At 52.1% G+C, this 1,589-nt stretch overlaps 1 protein-coding gene across 1 annotated transcript; it reads right to left on the bottom strand.

Annotated features, from left to right (window-relative positions):
• Positions 1-12: 12 nt before the first annotated feature.
• DRC1 (dynein regulatory complex subunit 1) lies at positions 13-914 on the bottom strand (the record flags this gene model as incomplete). The annotated part of the gene is made up of 2 exons (XM_027633502.1): positions 13-628; positions 707-914. Coding segments are annotated over 2 exons (323 nt in total), but the record flags the coding sequence as incomplete, so codon positions are not given.
• Between the last annotated feature and the right edge of the window lie 675 nt (positions 915-1,589).

The raw sequence follows: 1,589 nt of genomic DNA, 5'->3' as shown, positions 1-1,589 counted from the left end.
GTCCCAATCCAGATCCAGATCTGGGTCCAAATCCAGGTCCAGATCCAGATCCAAATAAAAATCCTGATCCAGGTTTAGATCCAGATCCAAATCCAGATCCAGATCCAAATCCAGATCCAAATCCAAATCCAGATCCAAGTCCAGATCCAAGTCCCGATCCAAATCCAGATCCAAACCCATATCCTAATACAAACCCAGATCCAGGTCCAGATCCAGACCCAGATCCAGATTCAGATCCAAACCCAGATCCAAGTCCAGATCCAGATCCAGGTCCTAATCCAGATCCAGATCCAGGTCCCAATCCAGATCCAGATCTGGGTCCAAATCCAAATCCAGATCCAGGTTTAGATCCCGATCCAAATCCAGATCCAGATCCAGATCCAAATCCAGCTCCAGCTCCAGCCCCACTCCCATCTAATCCCCGCCCGTTCCCACCCATTCCCAGCGATTCCTCGGGACACGTTTGGATCCGTTTCCTCAGGATGCAAGTGGGAAGGGGCCGGAATTCCCGGCTCATCCATTGGCTTTGGAATGCAGATATTCCTCCAGGAGCATTCCCAGCTCCGAGTTCTGCTGCTGCAGGAGCGTGGCCTGGGAGAGGAGCTCGGATCTCCGGCTCAGGACGCGGCTGGGAAGAGACACCGGGAATGTCGGGAATGTCCCTCTGGAATGTTCCCCATCCCACCCCATCCTGCTTGGAACTCACTGGTATTCCAGAAGCGCCGCATCCAGAGCATCCCAAAGTTTCAGCCTGGGCTCCGGGATGACGTGGGCCAGCGCTTCCCAGTATTCCGCGTCTCCGGAGGAATCCCGGATATCCAGGGCTTCCCGGGCGGCCGCGGCCTCGGCGTCCCTGGGGGGGGGAAAATGGAAGGGACTGGGATGGGGGGAGAAATCCTTGGGGATGGAGAAGCCTTGGGATGGAGGAAAAATGTTTGGGATGGAGGACAAATCCTTGGGATGGGGAACAAAGCCTCGGGAATGGAGAACAAACCCTTGGGATGGAGAACAAATCCTTGGGATGGGGAACAAAGCCTTGGGAATGGAGAACAAACCCTTGGGATGGAGAACAAATCCTTGGGAATGGAGAACAAACCCTTGGGAATGGAGAACAAACCCTTGGGAATGGAGAACAAATCCCTGGGATGGAGAACAAAGACTTGGGAATGGAGAACAAACCCTTGGGAATGGAGAACAAATCCTTGGGATGGAGAACAAACCCTTGGGATGGAGAATAAATCACTGGGAACAAACAATTGGGATGGAGAACTCTTCAGATGCAGGAAAAATGTTTGGGATGGAGAACAAACCCTTGGGATGGAGAACAAACCCTTGGGAATGGAGAACAAATCCCTGGGAACAAACCCTTGGAATGGAGAACAAAACCTTGGGAATGGAGAACAAATCCCTGGGAACAAACCCTCGGGATGGAGAACAAATCCCTGGGAATGGAGAACAAATCCCTGGGAACAAACCCTTGGGAATGGAGGACAAAAATCTTAGGAATGAAGTCTTGGGGATGGAGAACCCTTGGGAATGGAGAACAAATCCCTGGGAACAAACCCTTGGGATGGAGAACAAACCCTTGG

This window comes from Corapipo altera, unplaced genomic scaffold, assembly GCF_003945725.1.
Source record: "Corapipo altera isolate COAL_440 unplaced genomic scaffold, ASM394572v1 57996, whole genome shotgun sequence".
Lineage (NCBI taxonomy): Eukaryota > Metazoa > Chordata > Aves > Passeriformes > Pipridae > Corapipo > Corapipo altera.
Note: the sequence above shows the minus strand (reverse complement) of the source record. Positions and strands in the feature narration are given on the sequence as shown.